The 22,176-nt window shown below is 41.0% G+C and overlaps 3 protein-coding genes across 4 annotated transcripts; 1 reads left to right on the top strand and 2 right to left on the bottom strand.

The window, feature by feature from the left end:
• Positions 1-543: 543 nt before the first annotated feature.
• LOC146521882 (eukaryotic translation initiation factor 5A-1) lies at positions 544-10,511 on the top strand. 2 transcript variants are annotated; one of them, XM_085150609.1, is made up of 6 exons: positions 544-948; positions 2,290-2,459; positions 2,937-3,041; positions 5,326-5,457; positions 5,567-5,639; positions 9,740-10,511. In XM_085150609.1, the coding sequence occupies exons 2-5, from the start codon at positions 2,292-2,294 to the stop codon at positions 5,627-5,629; spliced, it is 468 nt and encodes a 155-aa protein (XP_085006735.1). In that variant the 5' UTR covers positions 544-948; positions 2,290-2,291; the 3' UTR covers positions 5,630-5,639; positions 9,740-10,511. The 2 variants fall into 2 exon arrangements, with proteins under 2 accessions (XP_085006735.1, XP_085006725.1); XM_085150599.1 differs by having other exon boundaries at positions 546-948; positions 2,287-2,459.
• Positions 10,512-16,136, bottom strand: gps2 (G protein pathway suppressor 2). The gene is made up of 11 exons (XM_085150546.1): positions 15,960-16,136; positions 15,441-15,558; positions 14,050-14,159; positions 13,840-13,952; positions 13,673-13,752; positions 13,511-13,590; positions 13,237-13,408; positions 11,909-11,986; positions 11,743-11,819; positions 11,494-11,589; positions 10,512-11,302 (listed from the first exon to the last, which is right to left on the bottom strand). Exons 2-11 carry the CDS (start codon positions 15,532-15,534, stop codon positions 11,210-11,212), a joined length of 993 nt encoding a protein of 330 aa, XP_085006672.1. The 5' UTR covers positions 15,535-15,558; positions 15,960-16,136; the 3' UTR covers positions 10,512-11,209.
• A 1,103-nt stretch (positions 16,137-17,239) lies between these two features.
• Positions 17,240-19,983, bottom strand: gabarapb (GABA(A) receptor-associated protein b). The gene is made up of 4 exons (XM_085150635.1): positions 19,742-19,983; positions 18,380-18,458; positions 18,163-18,281; positions 17,240-18,015 (listed from the first exon to the last, which is right to left on the bottom strand). Exons 1-4 carry the CDS (start codon positions 19,829-19,831, stop codon positions 17,935-17,937), a joined length of 369 nt encoding a protein of 122 aa, XP_085006761.1. The 5' UTR covers positions 19,832-19,983; the 3' UTR covers positions 17,240-17,934.
• Between the last annotated feature and the right edge of the window lie 2,193 nt (positions 19,984-22,176).

Genomic DNA, 22,176 nt, shown 5'->3' with positions numbered 1-22,176 from the left:
CTCACTGGAAGTAAAATATAAAGAAACGAGGGGTGGCTTTAGACTTCTGCACATCAGACAGTACATTTACAGTGAGCCCACAGTAGATCTCAAACAGATCTAGTTTTAAAGTGTACCCTGTCTTATTTATTATTATTATTATTATTATTATTATTATTATTATTATATTTTTCCTATCAAGAAGGCTTGCTCATGCAGTGATGTGAAATGTCAGTGTATTGCCATAAATACTGTAGACATTGCATTGAATGTGCTACACTGTAGCTACACTGCAGTATGCACTCTATTCTAACTGCATGTAACTAATTAACCAGTGCTAGTTAACGTTACTGCATAACGAGCCCTCCCTTTGCCCTCTCTCCATCTGCAAACATTAGAATCACATAAAAAAAAAACTTCAGGCTGTATTTTATTTTTTAAAACCCTGGAAAAGCGGTCACAACTGCGCAATAAAGACGCCATAACATGGATGGGGATTTTATTTTGATAGTTCCAAAGGGAAGCGGGCAGTTTAGACTTCTTTTTTCCCATGCCCTGACAGTGGTGGGGAGCTGGATGAGGGAAGAGACGGAGAAGGTGGAGTGCAGGGTACAGCCAGTACATACATAGCGGGGTTTAGGGCTCTGATTCTTTTGGGCCAGGCGGCTGAGTTTAGCGGCGGTGTACCTCTTTACGAGGTAAACTGCTCTCTGGGACAGGACAGGTGTGCTAAAAGACCCGGAATGAAAGCGGAATAAAGGAGGTAGCGAATAGCTTTTTGTTTGTTTGTTTGTTTGGAGGAAAAAAAGAGAAACAGTTGGGGACATCGCAAACGAGCCACCAAGGAGGAAACAGGCTCCGGGCCAGACGACCCGTTAGCACGGACACTGAGAGGCAAAAGAGGAGGAGGAGGAATAAGGGGAGAAAGGCTGACAAGTGACACAGGAGAGGAGACCCATTATCACTAGGGTGAGTTCCTAATCAAAACATCCTACAGACGGGGCGTGTTTGCGCCTGAGCAGTTCAGTTATCCTGTGCACATGTCCGTCCGAAGCCCTGTTATAGTCCCTTTAACCCCAACTTCAGGCTGCCAGCAGCAGCCTAATTACCCAGAGCTCCAGCACACCCTCCGCTAACCCATCACATCCTGCTACAGTCTGGTTACACTGACGCTTTTCTCCCTGTTTCTTGTTTGGAGGGGGGAGAGCGAAACATAGCCGTTTCGCCATTATCATTATAATTTATTTTGCTCTTCAAATCCTAAAAAAGGCACTGCTGAAATTGTCAATGAGAGCAGACTCTGCCACCGCCTCTGTGAACTCTCACAGTCAGCGCACAAACTTAGCTAAAAACTCGCAGGCATCATCCTCGGACTGCTGCCGTAGCCATGGTATTAGCTCAGTCATTACTGTGAGGTACAGGCACAACATTCTGTCAAATTTCCACGTCTGTGGGCGTGTGGGCTCCCGGCGCCACTGTAATGCAGAAGCTTTCCTTAATGGTGCGGAGGATTTAAGGGTCATAAAATGCGGTCTGTCCGCCTTCATCTGGAGGGCCTCGGCCAGAGTGCAGCCGCCAGTGCGCATGAATACGGGGGGTACAGCGACGTCGCAGCCGACGGGCCGTGGCACGTCCTGTGAGCTCTAGGCCGCAGTACACTGCGGAGTGAGCACACAGACTTTTACCACCCGGGGTGTGACTTACCGAAACATTTTTTTTATTTTGCTTCACAACAAGCGGGTTTAATAAGTCACCCTACGGAGACGCCTCTTTGATTTACTTATGGATTTCAAATGCGAGAGGAGTAGTTTTAGACATTTGTACGCACAGAAAGATTTCCCAAAGTTAAAATGTTCGGATTCGTGAGCTAAACGTAAGAAATTGTGCGTAAATGATCAGTATTTCTTTATTCAGGTTTGGATCATAGGCATTTTGCACTTTTGGTCAACTTCCGTTGTTTAAATGCGCTATAGGCTCAAATAAAATAGACATGACAGTCACCACAAAAAGATTCAGGCATTATTCATAATCATGTTTGAAGTATACCCCACCACACACACTCCAAAAAACAAACACACAAACAAAAAAACCTACCACAATTCACACAAACACTACAGACAGAAACAAACTATTGATCCTGTCATCCTTGTATCGATCTGATACCGATATACTTAGACCAATCCGCCCACTTCTAGCTGTCAGTGTTGGTAGGACCGGTTAAGCTGGTAAAGATTAAAACTGGATTCAGTTTTAGCTGAAATGCTAAGTACATACACCTCCTTACTCTCCTTTTTTTGGCCTCTGCAGCAGGCATGGCAGATGCAGAGCTGGATTTCCAGACTGGTGATGCTGGGGCATCCGCCACCTACCCCATGCAGTGTTCTGCCCTGCGCAAAAACGGCTTTGTTGTCCTGAAAGGCCGACCCTGCAAGATTGTTGAGATGTCCACCTCCAAGACTGGCAAGCACGGCCACGCCAAGGTCGGTAAATTCCTGATGTACAGAATTACACAGGGGATCTTCATGCCGGGACATATCCATCTGCAAAATAAGAATAATGACTGAAATAAAAAAATAAAGGTCTTCTCCAATCTGGACACAGTATAAATGCAGTTCTGAAATAATTTTAATTGGAGCTTCAGCTGAGGGAGAATTAGCGATGAGAGTCAGTGAATTAGCACTGCGCTCGTCATCCGTTCATCTCTGAAATGGACACGAGGTCACGGTCACTAATATTGATGCATATGAACTGACGCTTTCAGCCTGTTCAAAAACATTGTGCCTCATCAGGGTTGTAGCTTTCAACTCTTCAAGTACTTGGAAAATTACACGTACTAAACTTGGAAATATTATTTCTAGCAAATCATGCCTTTTAGAGGATAGCAGGTAGCTGAAGTGCTCTCTTTGCACGCCCATTAGAAAGGAGATTGTTCATCCTGTGTGTGTTTGTGTGCGCAGGTGCACTTGGTTGGCATCGACATATTCTCTGGTAAGAAGTATGAAGATATTTGTCCCTCCACTCACAACATGGACGTCCCCAACATCAAGAGAATGGATTACCAGGTGAGACACAGATGCTGCGACTCCCATGCTGGTAGGAGTAATTCTGCAGCTCCCACAATGAATTCGCTCAAAGCGACGTCTTTCATAAGACGTCTCTGTCACGCTGAGTTAATGTTCGTGTGACATTAGAAATCGAGCCTTTCCTTCTCCTTGCCTCTGTGAAAGCTTTGATTTGATCATTAGGAATGCGTTATTTGTCATTACCGGGAAATCAACGTCCCCGCCTTTGACAGCACAGCAATAACCACAAATATGCGTGTCGCTGTTTAATAAGCACAAGATTTCCTGATAGAATTTTTCCGGCTGCTCGAGGACAGTCGGCAGTTAGGTAGCAATTGCTTCCCGAGAAAAGGAGGAGGGAATATTTGCAAGATGTGGACGCGGAGAAGGAAAGAGGAGATGCTGCCGTTAATGACGTCTTTTAATATCCTGTTAATCTTTCATGAGCGCACGGAAGGAAAACAGAACCCCGCGGCTTTATTACGCAGCCGCGCATTTGAAAGCAAGAAGGCGCCGCATGGATATATCAAAGAGAGAAGAGGCGGAATTTGCTGTAGTTGTTTCAGTTTCAGGGTGCTGGTTCACTGATACAGTCGTGACCTCCCGGTGTCTAAAAATAGAACCGGGCCATCAATAATGTTAACAGTAACACTCCTGCTTTACCTGCTGTGACAAGCCAAAGTGTAGACTGGGGGAAAATACCCAGTTTAGAAATCCCCCCAAAATTAAAACCCGTTAAGCTCATTTCCACAAAAACATTTTAATCCTTGGATTCTGCTGTAGTAGCTTTGCATTACTGAAAGTTTACATTAATCCTTTTTCATCTTACACTCTCCTACGGTGTCGTTTTAGTGCCTCTCTCATTTAAAAAATCTTCTTTTCTGATTGGCTGTGACTCACAAACAGAAGGTTTGAAAAGCATGTGATCCAGTGGCTCACATGGATTACTTGTCCTTATACTGACCTTACTTAAACTTTGGCCGTGTTTAATCTGGGTATCCACCTGGAAGTTTTCCCAGTACTCCCTGAAGTGCAACCTGTGATTCAATAGCTTGTAGAAACAGCTCGTCTGTATGATTTTATTAGTCTTTCACATCACTGCAGAGGAATTTTCTCTTCTCTAAAACATTACTTCAGTTCTTTCAGATTTGTGAGCCTCCAACAGTATTTCAGTCAAGTTTTGATGTGAACTTTGACCTTAGTTATTTTCTTTTTCACTCATTCTGTTGTAGATTTAAATGCTTAGGATCGTTGTTGTGCTGTATGACCCAGGTTAGCTGTAGCTGTCAGACGGATGTCCTGACGTTTGACTTTAGTGCTGACTATTGGCTAAATTTCCCAGGATGTGCACTCCTGAGACGACTGTGGTTTTGTGTTACCACACACCTAAATGCTCTAGATCTGCAAAGTGTGAAAACGTCTGCTTTTATAGAAGCTCTCAAACTTGCTGACGATCAGTTAATCAAGTTCATTTCATTATCAGCATCTGATGCTTGTTACCCTCTTAATTCCTTATGGAAGCAGTAAGAGTGCAGTGACGTTTGCGCCGCTGGGCTACATAGTCCTGTGAAAACTTTCTTGCACAATGCACTGACTAATGTCTTGTATGCACTATGGAGCTATTTAGCATGTTCAGCATGTTGTTTTGGTTCTGCAGCAGCAGCTTTACAGTTTCGGCTCAGTCTCTCCCAGTTCTCAGGATGGGCAGTTAATCAGCTTTTACTCGCACCCTGACGAGCTGTGGTTTGTTTAGTTCATTTATTTGTTCTGTGTTATTTTATCGGTGGTCAAAAAGACATTTGAGTTGTAATTTTAGATATTCAGTATCCAGCAGCCATGCTCAGCACCAGGTGAAGATGAATACAGGAGAGCATATATCAGAGTCAGGTGTTTCTCTAGAGAGTCAAGGGAGAGGAAAATTATAGATAATGTAAAAGAAAAATAAACATTTGTCATGTTCTAATGATTCCTCAAATGTAGACTTAAACCTTGTTTTTTACCTCAAACCCATCACGTACCGATGGAAACTAGGTTACATCATATTTGTGCAGAGACCAGAGAGAGTATTGAGTGCTGCCGCTGTTGATCAGATACGCTGGATTAAACCATGTTGTGTGCAGCAGTACACTCAAGCTTACAAACTAACAACAAAACTACAGTTAATTAATTAAGGAACAGAAAGATGAAGATGATAAAGTCTCGCTGTGATTAAAGATCCTAATTCATTTAGTCTTCTGTCTCTTTTTTTCCACTGTTTTTTTTGTTTGTTGTTGCCCTCTGTCAGCTGATCGGGATCCAGGATGGCTACCTGTCCCTGCTCCAGGACAGTGGAGAGGTGAGAGAGGACCTGAAGATCCCAGAGGGAGACCTGGGAAAGGAGATAGAGAGCAAGCATGAAGCCGGAGAGGAGATCCTGGTGAGCACTGTTGCCTTTTTCTCCAGCGCCTGATACCGGACAGTTTCCACGGCTGCCTCGTTGCGAATTTAAATGATCGCACTTTACACAAGAACTTCTGCTCTTTCAGATCACCGTTCTAAATGCAATGGATGAAGAAGCTGCGATTGGCATCAAAGCCTTGGGGAAATAAGCCCGTGCAGGTAAATGCAGAGCTGCGGCTGTGGCAGCACGCAGCTGTTCTCTAACTCCTCCCGCAACCGCCGCCCTGACCCCAGCCTGCCTGAAGACAAGTGTGTGTGTGTGTCTGCGCTTGTGAGTGCGTCTCATGTAAGATTATGTATGTGCGTGAGTTCGGTCATTACACCACGCACCACCAGCATGCGCCATGCTAGTGCGATGTGTGTGTGAAGTCATGCACAGATGTTGTACATGAGTGGAGCAAGGGGAAGGCAACTCTGGACATCAAGATCCGAGGCTGAGGTTTGCTGTACAGATTTGGCCTTTGCTATTATTGAAAATAAATAAATATGACCTTATTTACAATTATTTACAATTACCAATATGCACTATACTGGAAATATCCATGTTTTTAAATATGAATGCGTGTTTTTGTGTATATACTTGTTTGGACTGGATATATTAGTGATGTCAAATGACAAAATGTTACAAATTCTGCAAATTTTTTTCAAATTTAATACTGTATAAGGTGGTGGTTGCAGAGCAGGGTGACCTGGTGGATTTGCCTAACCCTTTAAAGAAACAGTTCACCCCCAAATCAAATATGTGTTTCCACCGGTAGTGCTGTTTATGAATCCAGACTGTTTAAGCATGAGTTGGCCGGTTTTGGAAATATCGTACAGTAGAACTAAATGCCCCGTCCATGACACTGTGTTACGTCCCCTAACACACACCATTGATGGAAAGGAAAAAAAAGAATAGAAAAATCGTATTACCTTGCTGTGAGCAGTTTTGTGTAGGAACTATTTTGTTTCTCTGGAACTACAACTGTGCTGTGCAGAAGGACGTGTGGCTGTACCTGAGGCGAGAGGCTCGAACTAATTGTAAACACCGATCCTCCTGGCTTAGCTGTCAGAAGTTGCCCACTGCTAGCTTGTCATAGCAAGCTGTTGAGCTACATATATCCTGGTAATAAATACCTTACGTTATCTAGGCAACTTGAGCTTGTAAAGTCTATAAAGCAATGCATGACTGGCAGATTTCTTCCTGTGTTGATGCAGTTATTAATAATTGGCTAATTAGCTATCTGCATTCTTTCTTTCCTTGTCAACATTTTGATGTTTCTTGATATTTAGTCTTGGATGAAAAATAGTCATCCGCCTATTAGACATACTTCTTAGTTCTTCTTAGACTTTATAACAAGAAAAAGTTAGGTCCAACAATGGTTTCATATTATCATTTTGTCAATTACAAGAATGCAAAGCATTCTCAACTGAGAGACCGATCAGAACAAGAAAAAGGAGACACACTGAGGACAAATTGAAATCCTGATCTCTCACTCAGTGGTTGATTTATTTTCCTGCTGAGCTAAGAGATAAAAATGAGGCAATTACATCACAGGGTTTTAATGCTAACACTGGGACAGCACAAAAGCGGTGCTCGCAACTACAGGTTGACTGATTTATTGATATTATGGTGATATGCTGGTATTTTATCAGCCATTATTAGTTATTTTGCTATCAGTAAAAGTAAAACAGAGATGGGAGAAACACTCTACAACCATGTTGCGAATGTTGATGCTGCAAAGTTTGTCCAGCAGAGGGCACTGTGTAACTCGCAAACACTCAATGTTTGGGATGCGGCATACTACAAGCAGCTGGGCAAAGCGTAAACAATCAATAAACTTAAAAAAAAAAATACATTGATAAACTAAAAGCTACAAACACCACAACATGTTTCATGTGTGTGAAATAAAAAAAATTGGTCGATATATTGAAATATCGGATTTTTAAAGCACCAAGTATCAGTATCAGTATCAGTTTTAACAGTCCAGCCAAGCGAAGTTCACCAACAAACAAGACAGAATGTAGGGGAGACCGGGGATAGTTGTAACATTTTTGACATTTCTGTCTGTAAATTGGAGCTCTTTTAAGGTAGTAGATTCAAAATGTAATGCAAAGTATTTACACGTCTCTGCTATTAAATAGTGCAGCTATTTTCTCTGCAGCACAATTACCCATTGCATGGTATGGCCTCAAACACAAAGAGTGAAATGTTACAATTAACCCCATAGTCTGGGTTAGTTGTAACATATCCTGGGGTGAAATGTAACACAATGAAATAAGGGTACTGACAAAACATTAACATGTAATCTTTGTTTATTCAACACATGAATGCACTTAGAGCCATTTATGTAGCTGTGTGTGTGTGTGACAGAATGCAGAAATCTAGCTTTTGAACATATTCCAACCCCCCAAAAAAGACAAATTATGGAAGTTTCTGCAACTGAATATTTCATTAATTTTGGTTGGTCTTCCTTGAGTTTGGCCTCATTGGCTCAGTGGGCATTATAACCTACAACTCTTGCACCAATTTTGAACATAACAATGAAGCTGAAAAAATGTAGTTGTGCACCAGCATCGCAATTCCATTACTTTTTATCATGGCTTTCCTTGGTGTGGTTTGCAAAGTGCTTCAGAAAGATGAGGAAATCTGTTTCTTGCACCCATCTTGATTTATTTCCACTACCAATACTTCCTACTGGTCCATCTCTGACACAGTGGTCTGCATAATGTATGTGTGGGAACACAAACAGTGGAGGAATTGTGTTGCCAATGGCATTAACCGCATATACAAAAGCGACCAGTGAACCTCTCTCTGCTGATGTCGTTGCCCCAACTTGTTTAATATAAGTTAAAGTAATAGTGTGGTAAGTTGTAACATCTGCATTATTGTTACAACTAACCCAGACTGTTGCTGTTACAACTGACACAGACTCATATAGCCATGAACTAGCTAACATTACAGCCAACAGCTAAAACATTAGCACTAAAGACCTACACAGAATATATCCTCATAGACATACAAATAACATAATTTAAGTTTGATGAGTTTAACTGCAAAGCAGATAATGCTATTAGAAAATGAAATAAAGTAGAAAAACTTACTTTTTGGCATACAAATGACTTTTTTTCGTGTTAAATTGTCTGTGTTTGACAAAATGTGCTGATTTTTCACATGTGATAGCAGAACTGAGTTGGGCATGCACAGGATGAGTCACATCATTTGAAACTTAGCCCTGATTGGAGAAATTGGAAGTGTTACAACTGACCCACATTACAACTATCCCCGGTCTCCCCTACTTGTAGAGAAATGTAACTGATATAAAAGTGTTGATATTAAAATAAAATAAATAATAATTTTCTGTGTGCGTGGAGTAGACTTTGTGTAGCGGTGTTTACACGGCCACCTTGTAGCAAAAAACAAAGCAGACACTAAGCTGCTTCACTGCAGTAATATGATCTGCATTCTTGCTTTGAAATAAGGGAACTCCATTCTTCGTGGAAACATCAGCATGTTGTCGTCGCACCGTGATCAGGTTTGACTGCAAACACAGCATGCTTCGTGGGTCGCAGGGTTCAAATTGGAACCTCAGAAAGAAAATAGTCCCTACATTAAACTGCCCACATCGAGGCATGTGGACTTTTTTTTACTCACAGCCAGGTCATAATTTCTGTTCAGATACTTTACTTCTTGGTTATATAAATACATTATTTTGGAACTATGATCATCACATTCAGGTTATCTCTACAGCCAGAACTGGGCAACTCATGCCAGAACAATCTAGATGGATAGAAAACACCACAAACCCAAGAAAAACATATACAAGTTTGTCAAACTTGTGTTTCACAGTAACACTATTAAGAGCATGTGTATCATTCTTTATGTATAAATATAAATGAAAAGCTGAAAGTTAATATTGTAATATTTGATCAGTGTTCATCTTTTTTCCTGTGGGTTACACTTTATTTTACAGCCTGTTACTTCCTGTGTTTCTTAAGAAGCAGCTCGCAGCCCTGTTGTAATTGTCGGGTCAAACCTGTTTATGCACTTTCTTTCCTGTAATTCGCCTCCACACTGTGGGCTGTAGAATAAAGTCACTGTTTTCTGTGCAAGGTTTCCTCTGCAGAGGCCAGTTAAACCATCTCATTAAAGTACATCTCTAGATATATATGTATATATTTATTTATTATTTTTTTTTTTTTCTTAAGCATCCTCCTTCCTGACTTCTCCTTTCCTCTTTCTTCTCATTCCTCCCTCCCTTCTTCCAATTCTGTTTCAGGGGTAATCGAGATGCACTGGACCTGGGAAAGGAGGGGATATTGCCTCGTCAGTTATTCTCCCTCTTTGTTTTTCATACTCTCTCCCTCTCACAGTTTTCTGTCCCTGCTTCGGGTTCAATTAGTTAATAAATCATTGGAAATGTCAAACAGTTAAAAAAAAACAAAAAAACATACTCCATGTACATACACGTGTCCAGGCGTAGTGGTAGGTCTCACAAATGATGGAGGTGGTGTATGATTGAGTAGCTACTTACAAGCTGTTAAAGTCATGACTATTATTATTATTTGTCCCCGATTTATAAAGGGCTTCAACTCCACACCTGCATTGTTCTGTTGAGGCTTGCTGAGCATGTACCATACAGGAGTAAATACATGCCTCGATTTTGTATTTCTGTATGTCACCATTTCAGCACCGGGCCCCTACAAGCCCCGCCCCCTCCTTCTGCCGTCATATCATTATTAGTTTGGGTTATCAACATGGCACACCAAGGTTCAGCGTGTTTTTGTCTAAAGGTTTAAAGAGACCCGTCAAAGAGAGACAAGAAACCAATCCTCTTCAAGGAGAAATTATTTTTTCTGTTTTAAAGTCTGCTAGCCAAAACGTTTCACTTCACTGTTTGGAGTATTATTTGTCGTACTCACAAACTGTGAGCAGTGATTCGGAGGCGGACGAGTCGTGGCGGTTTGGTGTCCTTACTTTGTGTTCATACAGCCAGTCCAAACTGTGCAGAATGTCTTCTTGGCCAAAACAAATAAAGACGACACAAACTGTTGGCTGTTGCTTATTGTTTATTTAACAACATTTAAGCAAAAGCTTAAAAAAATTAGACCAGACCTAAACCTGATTGAAGCTGTGAGGGATGATGGGAAAAACTTGGGGCAGAAAATGGCTCTCTTACTTTCTGGTAACACATTGAAACAATCTTTCAGTTAATCTGAAGTATTTAGACTGTAGTAGTGTTCATCAATGTGTGTGTTTGTGTGTGTGAGAGAGAGACAAATCAGAAACATCAATTAAATCCAAATACTGTACACGTTCTCTTCCACTTTCTGCTACTTGATAGTGAGCAAAGGAACTCCAGACACACTGGACACACCCCTGGTGTCACTGTGGATATGAAGGACCGGCTCTGGACCGTGTAGTCTGGCTTTTATCAGTGTTACTAACAGTTAAACGCACATAAGCACCTCGATGATGGCTTCACAGTGCAAGTAAAATAACAACATTAATTGAAGTAAAATATGAGTCTGAAGCTCAGAGCACATATGTTGAAGAGCTGCTTAGTAGCTTATTAACAACATTAAAACAAAGCTAAAGAAAAAACTATACAAGGAATAAAACAGATCATGTGGCATAATCCAACCTACTTACAAAAAAAGAAAAAAGATAGAAAGCTATTTAAGCGCCAACAGGATCGCCAGAATCTTGAGTGGACTTCGGAAATCTGAGCACCGGTGAGTTTGATCCTCTACTTGCCGTGGTGGTAAAACCTCTGCCCGCTTTGGCTGTGGGGCAGGAAGCTATGACGGGGAGCGCTCTGGGGAGAGCTCTGGAACGGAGCCTGGGGAAGGAAAGAGGAACCATGATCACAAGACAGACAAGAAGCAGAACATTAATGAACATAATCACACTGTAGCAGCTCAGACTTTACTTATACTGAATATATTCACAAGAAAAACAAGCAATATACAAGTTACTTGGCCACATAACACAGGATTAAAAACAAATGGTGCGTGTGTTTTGGGGGTTCACCTTTGCAGTAGGAATCTGGACCGCCATCGACGATGTGGGCAGCAGACCTGGGGTGGAAGGATGCATGGCTGGGGGGTGCATGGGCCTCAAACCACTCTGACATGACGGAAGGAAAACTGTGGTCAGCTAATGGATAACGTCTATTATTTAGACGATCGCATGTCACAGAGTTTATTTTTGTGTTTGTCTAATATTCCAGCAACATCTGCTATTTCTGCTTCGCAGCATCTAAAGCTGAAATGGTCTTACTGCGTCAGTAAAGCCCGACTGTTGGTTAGCATGTTCCAGCTGCTTCTGCAGGGGTATTCCTGCTCCAGGGATGTATCCTGCAGAAGATGGTCAGATTACAACTCCTCTGAATGTTATGTAGATCGTGGAATTAGACATAGGTATAATTTACAGCAGTGAAACTCACCTTGCTGGGAGGTGAAGTGAACAGGGTAACCAGCCTGCTGGTGAGGGAGGTACTGCATTGCTTGAAATGCAGATGCGCCTGTGGCGAAAAAGGCAAAGTCATTACAATCAATACATCTCACTGTGATCTGATTGTTTTAATGATCAATCAGCGGGTTTCTGACATTACTGACGCCACAGCAGCATCTAAATAGCATACCACCAACTCCACGGTGCATCCACACTTGAAAAATACAAGCTTAAAGAAAAATGACTTCGCACTCAGTGGGGGATTTTATTTTTTGGCTGAAATCAGGGCGCTTTGATCAAACGATAGCTGTCGGCTGGACTGTCAGTTTAGCGCTTAGACTGTTTGAGAGGAGAGTTTCAAACTGCGAGAAATGATTTCATAGTTGAAACCAGCAAAGACTGGCGGCACCTGTGGGCTGAGATGGGCTCAGCCTACTAAAACATGCATCTTGCTCGTCAAAAGCATTTCTCTTTACGCCAATGAACACATATTAAAATACCAGCACTGTTTCTAACTTCTGATTGGTTGGACAATCTTCCCTTTCTTTTAAAATTCAAACATCCACAGGGCTCTGAAGCAGGCCCAGAATGAAGCTTGATGACTCAGACTACACACAGACACACACATACATGATCCACTGCTTACCTGAGGTCACACACTCACACACATAATGTTCTCTGAACCATATATGGACTCAAACAATTACATATATTAGTTTAACTTTAGCTATATTTATGTGTATCATGCTTATTACTGTCAAGACTCTGATAAGGATATAGCCTTAAAACTACTAGAATGCCTTCCTTAACCTTTGAATAAAGGCTATACCCTCCGTCTCGACTGCCAAACTATATTTCAACAAGCCCAGCCTGACACAGCAGCCTGCAACCGGCTCAGATTGATTTCTATGTCAACTCCTGAAATCCAAGTAAAGATGGAGGAATCGCACACGTGATGCTGATAATTCATTTCTTTGCGTGTTCACTGTGCCACTAGAGAACATTGTTTGAACATTAAAGGACAAAATGACCTCTTACACAATTACAACTAGTGTATAACGCATGTTTGTGTACTGTGATGCACATCATCATCCATCAATCCATCCATGTTTATTATAATTTTTTGTAATCATTTTTGACCTGGTGCCTTATGACACTGCATCTTATTTCACTCCCTCATTTCCTGTTTCTTCCTGTCTTATACAGTTTTTTTATCGTGTATATGATAAAATATGTAAGTCATGTCACTGTGACACATTACCCAAAATTTTACTGTACCACTGTACACATTGACAGCAAAGAAATCTTATCTCATCTTACCTCTGATCTGAGAGCTGCTTGCGAAACTGACTGGCACTGAGGGTCCAGGGGCGTAGCTGGAAGGATGCTGACCCTGAGCCACTCCGTAGGGCTCATGGACCCCCTGACCTCCGCTGAACTGGCCGTGCTCTGCGGAGCTTGAGCTGAAGCCAGGCGTCTGATAATGACGTGCCTAAAAGAGGACGACATGCACATGTAAAGACTGTAAGAAGCGTATTATATAGATTGTATTATATTTTATAAATTCTTTAACTGGAACACTCCTTTTACTCACAGGGAGGACAGCAGCTGGGAACAGCTGTTTGCTCCTTTCTCCGAGCAGTGGGCCAGGTCTGCTGTGGCTGACTGGATTGCCTGAAGGAGAGAAAAGGAGAATGTCACTATATGAAAAACAATGACGACTCTGGCAACGCGCAGAACCTGGAACTTTTCTCACCTTGAATGCCGAGGAGGTGCTGTCCTGGGTGCATGGGCAGACTCTGCTGGTAGCTCGCTGATGTCAAAGTTGTAATATCACTAAAGAGGGAGACCAAAAAGCTTAACCGACAATTAACAATCCTTTGACAAAACAACCAACTAAGTGAAGTATATATATATATAAACCTCTGCTCTTTTCTTCGTCTTTTCTCCTCTTCGTGGAGAACTTTCTTGAGCTGTAAAAAGAGCTGATGTTTCTCTTCTTGAAGTCCCTGAAGTTTTTCCCCCATCTTCATCACCTGATGTTTATTTGAGGAAATCATGGTGTAAGAACACACAGACTTTGTTTTGTATAGAGCTGGGAGCACAAACTAGCTGAAATGTCACATTTCAAACCTGTTCTTTTGTTTCCTCCAAGGACATCCTCTCCTCTATCTCTTTTGTCCTCTTCCTCTCTTCCTCTTCCTTCATCTTCTGCTCCATCATTTTATCCACCTCTTCCTCCTCTGAAAAAGGTTTATTTATTAAAGTGAGTATAGTGTAGCTACTTTTTTTTGATTGCCTTTTAGATCTATGACCAAAGAATAGGTTGCAGGCAGACAGCTATAACATATACACTCACCAGGCAATTTTTTGGGTACATTTTACTATTATAGGGTTGAACCCCTTTATTCTTTTAAAACTGTCTTAATTCTTCACTGGACATATTCAATGATGTGCTGTAAACGTTCCTCAGAAATGGTCCATGTTGACATGGCACATCACACACCTGCTGCACATTCATGATGTGAATCTCTTGTTCCACCGCATCCCAAGGTGCTCTATTAAATTAAGATCTGGTGACTGTGGATGTAGTTTAACTACAGTGAACTCACTGTCATGTTCAAGAAATCAGTTTCAATTTGATTTGAGTTTTGAGACATGCAGACGCACATGTTCATGAATAATACTCAGGCTGACGACTCTTAATTTGTACTAAGAGGTCCACCATGTGCAAAGAGAAAAATCACCATATAATTGCACCATTGATACAAAGCAGGATGGAATCATACTCTTATGCCGTTTACACCTAAAAGTGAGCCTACCATCTGAATATTGCAGTAGAAACTGACACTCAGCAAATGTCTGGGTTTTTTTGTCAGTCTACTGTTGCAAAATGTTGGTGAGCCTGTGCAAACTGTAGCTTCAGTTTCCTGTTCTTAGCTGATAGGAGCAGTGCCCTGTGCTGCTTTAACCCATCTGCCTCATGGTTTGACGTGTTGTCCATTCAGTGACACCTTGGTTGTAAAATTGTTTTAGCAAAGTCATTTAAATCACATTTTTTCCTCATTCTGATGCTCAATTTGAACTTCAGTGGGTCGTCTTGACCATGTCGATATGGTAAATGCACTGGATGATTATAAATTTGTACCTAACAAACCAGCAGGTGAGTGTATTATTACACAGTAAATCACAATCATGGATGGATAGATTATTCGAAGAATATATGCATAAACATAGGACTTGAATCTAAATGAGGCAGATCTTAGTCAAATTTTACAGAATTACAAAGAATGAACATGAAAAGTTAATTTGTTTTATTGACTAAATGCTACAAACAATTCATACTCTGGTTGGCTGATATTTAATTGTGACCAGGGGTATTACCTATCCAAACACAGCTCAGCGTCTTAACAGTGCTTGCTTATTTCTACAAGAATCCTTAAAGGTGTCAGATGTGACACAGTAGGGCTAAAATACTTTTTAAAGCGCATACACACATACACACACACAAAATGAGAAAGCACCTTGTCTCTTGCGCTCTCTTTCCCTCATTATGTGTTTGTGGAGAGCTCTGGCCATCGCGTTGGACAGCTTGGGTCTCTCAAGCAGGGCGGGCATTGTGACAGGCAGTGGAGGGGCCAGCTGGTGTGGGTCAAAATGTCAGTAATGAATCGACAAGGTCAGAGGAAATATTTAAAGTTCATTAAACTACACCAAAGTGTGCATCTACGCTCACTCAAACAGGTGTAACAACCACAGGCCTCGCTAGCTAGCCGATATCGGCCTAAGTTAGCACAGATAGCTGTACCTCCCAATACATGACGATATTTAGAGTAAAATGCACCAACGGAAAGCATAGTAATTTAATATAACAAGTGATTTAGCTTACATGTGTAAACCCCTAACAAAAATTACATATTTAAACTTAACCGGGAAAAAACGCTAGCTAGCGAGGCTAGCTGCAGAGCACTTTACTGCGTTACGTATTTTATCCTACATGGTCTACTTTGAATTCAGTGCTGATAAAACTGTAAAAAGCTTACTTTTATTTCGTTGTGAGTCTTTTAATAAGAATCTAACCGTCTGGCGGTTTTTAGCTTGATAGCACTCGAGCGGTTAAAACAGATAAAAATCAAAACTTCTCCCACAAAACATAAACAGACGGAGCGATTTCCAGACCGGTGACGCTGTTGCATTTCCGGTTCAAAGAACGCGGTCACGCTTCGAAGTGCACTTTGGGAGTTGTAGTTTGGAAGTGCAATGCGGCGAATCTCACGTTGACGTCAGCAAAATGAAACTTCCAAGCAGTTTTGTGTATGTCGTGTTTTTATTTCTTGATGCTTGATTTGACAGTTTTACAGTTCAAATATTTGATTTCCTATCAACGGAAAGATTTAGGAAACACCAAAGCCTCCTTGTGCTGAATGTGGGCTAACCAATTTGATTTTATTGGCAAAACATGAGTAAAATGTTTACCTCATTACTTACAACAGTAAATTACATGTTCCGCTTTATTTTTCCCCCGTCTGAAATGTTTTAATACTTCCATTACATACTAGCTTCTTTGTTATTTGCTACTTACACAGAACTATTTAACTATTAGATCAAAGTACTTACTAACTGCAAGTCTCATTCACCCAAACACTTTCCTTTTCATAAATGCACTGAGGTCAAGTTGGGATTTAGTATCTTGGCTAAACATACTTTGACTTGTAGGCTAGAGAAGCGAGGGATCAAACTACCAACTCTGATTAGTAGAAAACCTATCCTACCAACCGAGACACATCAGAGCTTCCTTCCCAACGTTTATTTTTTGTATGCCAGTCTACTTTTGTAACCCTTAAAGAAAGCAGGTGGAGGAAAGAATAGATGTTGGAGTCAAATGGCTTTCTTGCATATAACAAAAATTATAAACATACACGTGGACATGCATGACTTTGCAAGTCAGATTATCAGTGCAGCAATAGAAGCTGATATGATAAAGCAACCCACGCAACCAGAAGAAAAATGAACTAAATCACAGGTTCATGTTTTTGTATGTTGTGCAAACTGTAACTCCCTTGAAGCGCACAGCATCAAATTAACCAATGTAATGAAACATTACATTGAAAGCCACAACTCACATGGCTAAAAAAAATTAATAAAAGTGTAATTATTTGTTACCCTGTAGCAAAGGGACAAAAAAGACAAACAGCAGGTAGTTTTTAAATCACATTTTATTATGTATGGTCATGAATAGAGAGAAAGAGCCAGTTACGCAGCTGTATACAGAGTTCAATTGTAATTTTTCTTCTTACAAAAAAAAAAAAAAAAAAAAACTTAAAAAAAAAAAGAAGAAAAAAATTGCACTCAGCTTTACACGATCCTTAGAAAGTAAGCCATCTAAAAATTAACAACAATAACAACAATAATCATTAGCAGTCAACATAATAGTCTTACCACTGAAAGCAGAGGATGATTATTTAGTCTGAATTCTATTATACTCCTTGCAAAGGTCCAATGCAGAGTAGCAAGCTAAATTCTCCTTAACATGCTTTTAAATAAATTTTGCCACTTTAGTTTGTTTTTTCCTAGTGAAAGAGTTCTTTCCCTTTCATTTCTCAGCCTAAACTCAACCTAACAAAACTGAACAAACAACATTTGCGTTCATTCTAAATAACATCCAATTTAAACCCTTTCTCCCTTAAACCCAGAGTAGCTATAGTAAAGGCCTATTTCTAGTATTATTTCATTAATCTCTCTCATTGTTTTTAAGTAAAGTACGATCGGTTTTGATACTAGAAATTGAACTGGCCATGAGACCACTTAGTTACTGTTGAAAAGAAAAGCGGGAGACAAATACAATTCAGACTGCAGAGTAATAAAGACAGAATTGGATGCGAGAGGGTGGTGTATGGGTGGTGAAAGTGCATTTGACATATTCACTCTGGGAACTGTAGGCTGCTGAGCTGGATTTAATATTTAAATGAATGAATGGATGTGGAGGTCTCAGAAAGGTGGGTAGTGGTTGAAGTGGGATCAGATTTCCCTTTGGCTGTCCCCATACACACTCTCATCACTGTAGGCAATGTAGAGGAAAAAGTCCTCTTCATGATGCTCCTGATGGGAGGGGAAAAAAGAAAAAACAAGTTAGCGCAATATCAATAATGTAGGGAGAGGCTAAGGAGGAACAACCAAAGGCAACATGCTGGTTAAGCCATAATGTGAGAGCATTTGAGTGAGCAGGAAGCTTAACAGGACTCTTGCCTGGTACAACAATCCCATGGTAGCTGAGGTGGGTGGAATGACGTTGTTTACAAAGAAGAAGAGCGCGTCCTCAGCTCGCAAGTGGATTCTTTTCCGGATGAGGAAGTAAAACTGACCCACTGATGAAAGAGAATATGTAATAGTAGAAATTTAAGATGTGACATTACCACTCTAAAATAGAAGTCAACAACTTTTTATACTCCAAGGCAATGTTTACCCGTCAGGTCAGAGGGGACAAGGTACTTCTTCTTGTCCAGATCTCCTATTCTGGCTTTGGGTGCTTTCTCCACAATTACCTAAAGGTTAGAAAAACAAAATTTAAAAAACAAAAAAAAAAAAAAACAAAAAACAAAACAGGTGTACAACATGTTTTTATTACAAAGGCTGCAATATGGTGTTCGCTTCATTGTCTCAGAAAAGGGATCTGAGAGTGTACCAAACTGTCAGTCAAGCGAGGCCAGGCACATCAAACCCAGACGAAGTGTTTAATATAACACAGATTATATTTCACAAAAGTATTTCAGTGTTAGAAAGAACCTGGTATATTAACACCCCGGCTATCAGATGTGTGGTTTAATTTTTGAACGCCTTCCCTACTAAACCTCTTTAAGTCTCTCTCCAGTCTAAAAATAGGTCTGGTAAAATATCACTTGCCCACACGGTAAACACTGACTGCACAATTAATCAGCGTCCCCCCCCCCCCCTTTTTTTTTAATTATTAGCACCTGATGTGCATTTTTTGTCAGTACCATTTTATGATGGTGAATGATCGTTTTAATTAAAATGATCATACAAAACACGACATCTGTGAATGTTCTCTGGGTCTTTGGGAAGTTGTTATGGACTGTTTTCACCATTTAGTGACCAAATAAGTATTCAATTAATAGAGAAAATAAGCAGTGGTTAATTGACTACGATAGTTAATTGTTTGTTGTAGCTACGTCCTTCAATCAAACTACGATTGAAGGACTGTAAAACAAAAGCTTAAAAGTGATCATGATTGAAAGGCAAGTGAATTTCGTCATACTTAACAGGAAAAACCCGAAATCCCCACATTAAATCAGCTGATAGTTGTGACACAGACGGCCTCGATAGGCCAGACTAACTGGGGAAAGCCTTTATGATTTATCTGCAAGAAGCTGGGCGACGTAAACAACCCCGTTTTGTTGACAGCATCTATTTTAAGGCGCTCTACTGCGTTTCGACATCCAGCTACAGACCACTAAAAGAGTCTGTGCACACCTGCATGTCTTCACCGTAACCGCCGTCACAGTCATAACCACCATTATTTGGCCACCAATGATGATTCACGGAAAAATAACACGGAGATCACCTGCTGGCCTGCTCACAGCGGCCGAAATTCCTACTTAACCTCTGCCGTTGTTAGCTACCATGTGTGGCGGTTACAACGTGGCAGTAAACAAACTAAGCAATATATTGTGGGTAAAATCTCACTACAATATCACATTTAGATTTTAAGATTAAATTAGTAATAAAAATAAAACAGTGAGCATAACGAAATTAGCCTGACAGCAAGGCAACCTAGCTAGCTGTCAAGGTGCTAACGTTAGCTACTTACTGGCACCCTGTCCGGATACTTCTTTCTTATTTTCTCGCCTTCGGACCGCCTCTTCTCAAAGGGATGCTCTTCTTTGTACTGAAACTTCATCTTTGAAAGAGATGACAGACAACAAGTCGGTCACTCCGCGGTGGTACGGGTTTCTTAAGAACTGACTCGAATCGCGGACACACAAACACAAACGATGCTAGCTAGCCTTAGCCTCGCCACAGCTGTTTTCCTAGTGCGACTGCAGCGGAGGGATACAATAACAACATGACGTAGAGGAAATGGGTAGTTCGCAGGGGCGTACCTCACCTTGTTTTAAACCCCATTAACGTCGACTGTGTGATGATAATCGACGCGTATTCAAGAAGAAAATAATAATAATCTTGAAATAAACAGTATACGAAGAGCTTACTAATCAACGTTGCCTTTCTGTCTTTTTCTTTTCTTTTACGTGGAACTATTTTATTTTTTTATCAGCCGCTGCGCATAAAGACGCGGGGCAGGGCACTGAGGAGGGATCTGTCCTTGTCATATGACCGAGGCCCAGCAGTTTGTGGTTAGGGAGGAGAAACTGAAAAACATGCGACATTTCATTGTGCTGGAGCTTTCGCTGATGTCCGGTGATAAACCCTGAACCAAACACGTTTATTCACATTTCTGCAGCATGTTGGATTATTTTATGTAAGCATAAGTTACTGCGTATTTAATGGTGAACACAGTGCCTACGAAGTTTCCTCTAATTACTCGGGGTTTACGACTCATTACACCATAACAGACGAAAGAAGCAAATAATCCGGAATTTTATCATTTACGCAAATTGTTGCTAAATGCTGGTTTTAGGATAACTTTATGTGTAACTCTGGGAATTTACTGGGTTATTTTATTCATAATTTATATTTAAAAAAAGTTTCATATTTTGTCATGAACACATTTGGTAAACAAACTGTGCCTCCAAAGCTGCCACTTATACATCCTGAAACACTCACCTGCCTATTGCCCATATGATCCACAGGTCTGTGAGTCACATCCATGTGACATCACTGTGGTTCAAAACCTCATGATCTCCTTTTGTGCACAGTAATGACACAGATTGCATGGATCTAAAAAGTACTGCACATATTTTTGTTAGAGAAACAACCCTCTCCTGCTTCAGACCAGAACGTTGGCTGATAATTTTAGATAATATTGTCTCGTTTTCTTTATTTGTTATACATTTTTGGGGTTGTATTTTTCCCCTTTGTGTTCTAGATTTCAGTCTCATGGCTCTTTCACAGCAGGAACTTTAAAAATTAAAGTGTATACTCGGCTGATGTCAAACGCTGAATGATCTACATTATATATTATTATTATTATATTACATGATATTCTCTTTTTTTTTTTGCCTCTCCTGTTCGGCACTGTAGCTATCAGAATTATGGTCTGAAGGCCAAGAAAAATGCCTAACGGATTTATTTTTCCAAGTGGATCACTATGGCTTTGCCATGGTCCACTTGATTGATCTTTATTATTGTTAATTATATTATTTTATAATGGGTTACCTGCTGGAAGAAAAACAAACAAACAAGAAAACAAGCAAAAGCAGCCACCGGGAGTGAGCCAGTACATACTTGAGCGCCCAGCCTTGGATACCGTGAACCACCAAAGCACCGACGGCTGAGGGCATCAGCCACCGGCAGGGAGTGTGGTGGGGGAGATAGACCCCCACACCTGGGGGGGCCTGAGATGTTCCCAGAGAGGTGGAGTCTACGACCTGACCTGACACATATAGACAAACATGCATTCCCACCCTCATGCACACATATGCAAATACACAGCCCTCGCCCAATGTGAAGACAAACAGAAATGAACACTGTACACACACCAACACCCTCCAGGTCCTATCACCCCCAGAGGGGCAATCTGCCCCAAGACTCAGGAGATGTTGCCCTTTGCTCTGGGGTGGAGACAAGCACACCGCCCCCGGTCTTACATCAGCATGGAGGCCCTGCATCCCAGACCCCAACCAGACAGCCAACTCCTCCTCCCGGCCCCCCACCAAAATGGTGAACAGAGAACAGGGATGTGAGATTGATCAATGATAACATGATAGACTCTTCTTGGAGTGAGCTCGCAAAGAAATCCGCTCAATTTGCAAGGTGGATGAAAGCAAGGCAGGTTTAAAGGGGCATCCGTTTCGGTTTTCCTAATTTTCTATCACATATACACTCGTCACTTTATTAGGTGTCTCAATTCTCGGTGGCACAGATTCAACAAGTTGTTGGAAAAATTCCTTAAAGATTTTGGTCCACGTTGACGTGCTCACACAGCATTACAGTTGCTGCACGCTTCACATCATGGATGTGAAGCGTGCTTATTGGACTGCGATACGGTGACTGTGGAGGTCATTAAACTAAAGCAAAGTTATCTTCAAGAAACCACTTTGATATCATTTGAAGTTTTTGACATGG

This window comes from Neolamprologus multifasciatus, chromosome 3 (assembly GCF_963576455.1).
Source record: "Neolamprologus multifasciatus chromosome 3, fNeoMul1.2, whole genome shotgun sequence".
Classification (NCBI taxonomy): domain Eukaryota; kingdom Metazoa; phylum Chordata; class Actinopteri; order Cichliformes; family Cichlidae; genus Neolamprologus; species Neolamprologus multifasciatus.
The sequence above is the reverse complement of the archived record's forward strand: the minus strand, read 5'-3'. Positions and strand labels throughout refer to the sequence as shown.

What these genes read in the sequence shown, in the direction of transcription:
- LOC146521882 (XM_085150609.1), top strand. Translation starts at nt 2,292, where the DNA reads ATGGCAGATGCAGAGCTGGATTTCCAGACTGGTGATGCTGGGGCATCC. An exon ending in GCAAGCACGGCCACGCCAAG is followed by an intron (nt 2,460 to 2,936) that starts GTCGGTAAATTC and finishes TTGTGTGCGCAG; the next exon opens with GTGCACTTGGTTGGCATCGA. An exon ending in TCAAGAGAATGGATTACCAG is followed by an intron (nt 3,042 to 5,325) that starts GTGAGACACAGA and finishes GCCCTCTGTCAG; the next exon opens with CTGATCGGGATCCAGGATGG.
- gps2 (XM_085150546.1), bottom strand. Translation starts at nt 15,534, where the DNA reads ATGCCCGCCCTGCTTGAGAGACCCAAGCTGTCCAACGCGATGGCCAGA. An exon ending in TGGAGGAAACAAAAGAACAG is followed by an intron (nt 13,953 to 14,049) that starts GTTTGAAATGTG and finishes AATAAACATCAG; the next exon opens with GTGATGAAGATGGGGGAAAA. An exon ending in AGTCGGGCTTTACTGACGCA is followed by an intron (nt 11,590 to 11,742) that starts GTAAGACCATTT and finishes CCGTCATGTCAG; the next exon opens with AGTGGTTTGAGGCCCATGCA.
- gabarapb (XM_085150635.1), bottom strand. Translation starts at nt 19,831, where the DNA reads ATGAAGTTTCAGTACAAAGAAGAGCATCCCTTTGAGAAGAGGCGGTCC. An exon ending in TGTCCCCTCTGACCTGACGG is followed by an intron (nt 18,282 to 18,379) that starts GTAAACATTGCC and finishes CTCTTTCATCAG; the next exon opens with TGGGTCAGTTTTACTTCCTC. An exon ending in CCATGGGATTGTTGTACCAG is followed by an intron (nt 18,016 to 18,162) that starts GCAAGAGTCCTG and finishes CCCTCCCATCAG; the next exon opens with GAGCATCATGAAGAGGACTT.